This window comes from Schistosoma mansoni, chromosome 3, assembly GCF_000237925.1.
Source record: "Schistosoma mansoni strain Puerto Rico chromosome 3, complete genome".
In the NCBI taxonomy this organism is placed as follows: domain Eukaryota; kingdom Metazoa; phylum Platyhelminthes; class Trematoda; order Strigeidida; family Schistosomatidae; genus Schistosoma; species Schistosoma mansoni.
Genome location: NC_031497.1, coordinates 6,177,921 through 6,180,218, shown reverse-complemented (window position 1 = coordinate 6,180,218; position 2,298 = coordinate 6,177,921). Strand labels below are relative to the sequence as shown.

At 40.9% G+C, this 2,298-nt stretch overlaps 1 protein-coding gene across 2 annotated transcripts; it reads right to left on the bottom strand.

The window, feature by feature from the left end:
• Positions 1 to 334: 334 nt before the first annotated feature.
• On the bottom strand, positions 335 to 2,094 carry Smp_086600.1 (putative arginine/serine-rich splicing factor; the record flags this gene model as incomplete). Of its 2 annotated transcripts, XM_018799026.1 has the most annotated exons (4): positions 2,064 to 2,093; positions 1,785 to 2,030; positions 1,372 to 1,699; positions 540 to 786 (listed from the first exon to the last, which is right to left on the bottom strand). In XM_018799026.1, exons 1-4 carry the CDS (start codon positions 2,080 to 2,082, stop codon positions 540 to 542), a joined length of 840 nt encoding a protein of 279 aa, XP_018650857.1. In that variant the 5' UTR covers positions 2,083 to 2,093. The 2 variants fall into 2 exon arrangements, with proteins under 2 accessions (XP_018650858.1, XP_018650857.1); XM_018799027.1 differs by having other exon boundaries at positions 335 to 786; positions 1,372 to 2,030; positions 2,064 to 2,094.
• Positions 2,095 to 2,298: the final 204 nt, after the last annotated feature.

The following is a 2,298-nucleotide window of genomic DNA, read 5'->3' as shown; positions in this document are numbered from 1 at the left end:
GAAACCGCTAAATTGAAAAGTAATGGGATGAGTTTTGAGATGACAGTGAAGTCTTGTCGGAGAAATGCACTGTGAACTGAAGTATCAAAGCAACATAACTACTGATGAGTACCAAGTTGATTGATAAGCACGAAGTAAAAAGACTGACAAATAGATACCAAATAGTTACAGCTACTATATGCTGACAGATCCACCCAATGAATAAACGTTACTAGGTCTCCACGACGAGTGCAAACATTAATGGATGAGAAGACTAACTAGATGCTTCGATGTAATTATTTGTTCTTTCACTTTCATCTATCCGTAAAAATGATCATTATTCAATAAAATGAGCCCACCAGCTGTTAATACAATACAGGAAGGAAACGGGAATGAACAAAGAATTTATCGCTCAATTACGTCGATGACATCTAGACAAGTCTATGACAGTTAAGAAATCTTTGAGAACTAGATGTTAGGATAAAACTAAATGCATTTAGCTTCATATCATTTGAATACAAATTTGTGAAATATTTTGTCTTGGAATTCAGCAGCATTTTTCAACGTCGGCGACGATCGTCTCGACCTCTTCGTCCACGTGATTCATCACGTCTACCATTCATTTCTCTCACAAAAGGCGGTGAATAGGTTGCACGAGGCCCCCGGGGTATTCGAGAGCGTGAAAAGTCACTGTAGCCTCCACGGCCGCGCATGTCGAGATGGCGACTCATACTCCTGCCGTCATATGATTCCGGTGGGCTTCGACCTCGTGGTCTTCCTACTGGAACACCTAATGGACTTCGACTCCTGAAAGAAACCAAAAATAAGCATCGTAGAGACTGGCAGCGCAGTTGGTATAAAGTAATGGAGAAACCTAATTTCAAGTAAAAGTTTCCAATTTTTGATTTTGAAGTCAAATTTTGTGTAAGCGGACTTAAATATCGAAGATAACTTCTGAATTCTAGGTGATTTACCGAAGAATAGGTGAAGCATCCACTGTTAGATTCATATTGACTGAAGTATGGTTATCAGGTAGTACTCTAAGTTATAAACATAAGGCCTCGATGTCGAGTAATTATGGTATGGATGCTTAAGATTCTTCAGACTACGAATGACTTCCACACTAGCAAAGAACAGAAGCTTCGAGTTTAAATGTCGACAATTTAATAGTCCCACGAAGTGGCGATGTTCCTCTTATCATTGTCGTAATCACTCTTTAACTCCATACTTCAAGTTTGAACGATTTTGCTCACAAACCTTTCATATTAGCGTACATCGATAGATACAGTAGTCTATTAGTGATGATAGACGTCATAAATATATCAAAAATTCCAGACGGATAGTGTAGTAGGAGTTAGAACTAAGGAAGTGAGCATTGGTAGAAAGTATTACCTTCGTCGTGATATTGGAGAATGTCCTCTTTGGTTCACTGGTAACGGGATTCTCCCGGGAGATGATCGACGACGTGAATGACTTTGTAGGGACCGTATGAATTCCGCAGACGGGAGGAAAGGTAGCATAGACTGATAGCTTGATGGCCCGTAGGGGTAGCCCGACGCAGCATTGGTTACTTCTGATGAGTGAAAAGAAGAAAACTGGTCGTAATCAGGATAACGGTGACCGTTGTATGACGAATCTCTGTTGCTGTGACGAGGGGAATTTCGGCGCCTAAATGAGCCCCTGCCACCTGATCGACCACCATGAAACGCTGACCCGATAGCTGAATTGAAATGAAGACGAAGCCGTGTTACGTCGTGCAAATAATTCGTAGTCCATCTTTCGAATACGTTTAAAACAGTGCTTACCGCTTTTAGTACGACCACCGTGCGCGAACTCGACTCTGATTCTTGAGCCACAAACGTTGACACCATTAAGAGATCTTACTGCTTTCTCAGCATCCGATGACCTTACATATTCGGCGAATGCGAATCCTGGTGGGTTTCTGGCAACCCACACATCAACTAATTCACCACACTTAGACAACTCGCGGACTAAATCATCTTTGAGGATGTTTTCTACTAAACCACCGATATATAACTTCCGGCATTTCTCTGGAGAGCTAAGACGTTAGGATATGGACTTACCTTGGAAACCTGAAGACATGTTTAACACAGTGGCGCCAAAAGCCTTCAAGGAGAAATATAGGACAAGAAAACAAACTATCTAAGAAGTTGTGAGGGCAATATATGGAGCCTCTACTTTATAGTCAGGAATATCTATCGTAAATTCATTTAAATCCATGTTCATGTTTCTGATCCCAAAGTCGATTGAAGCATGTTTTGGACATGGGAATTAGAGATAATACTATAAGGTATTAAT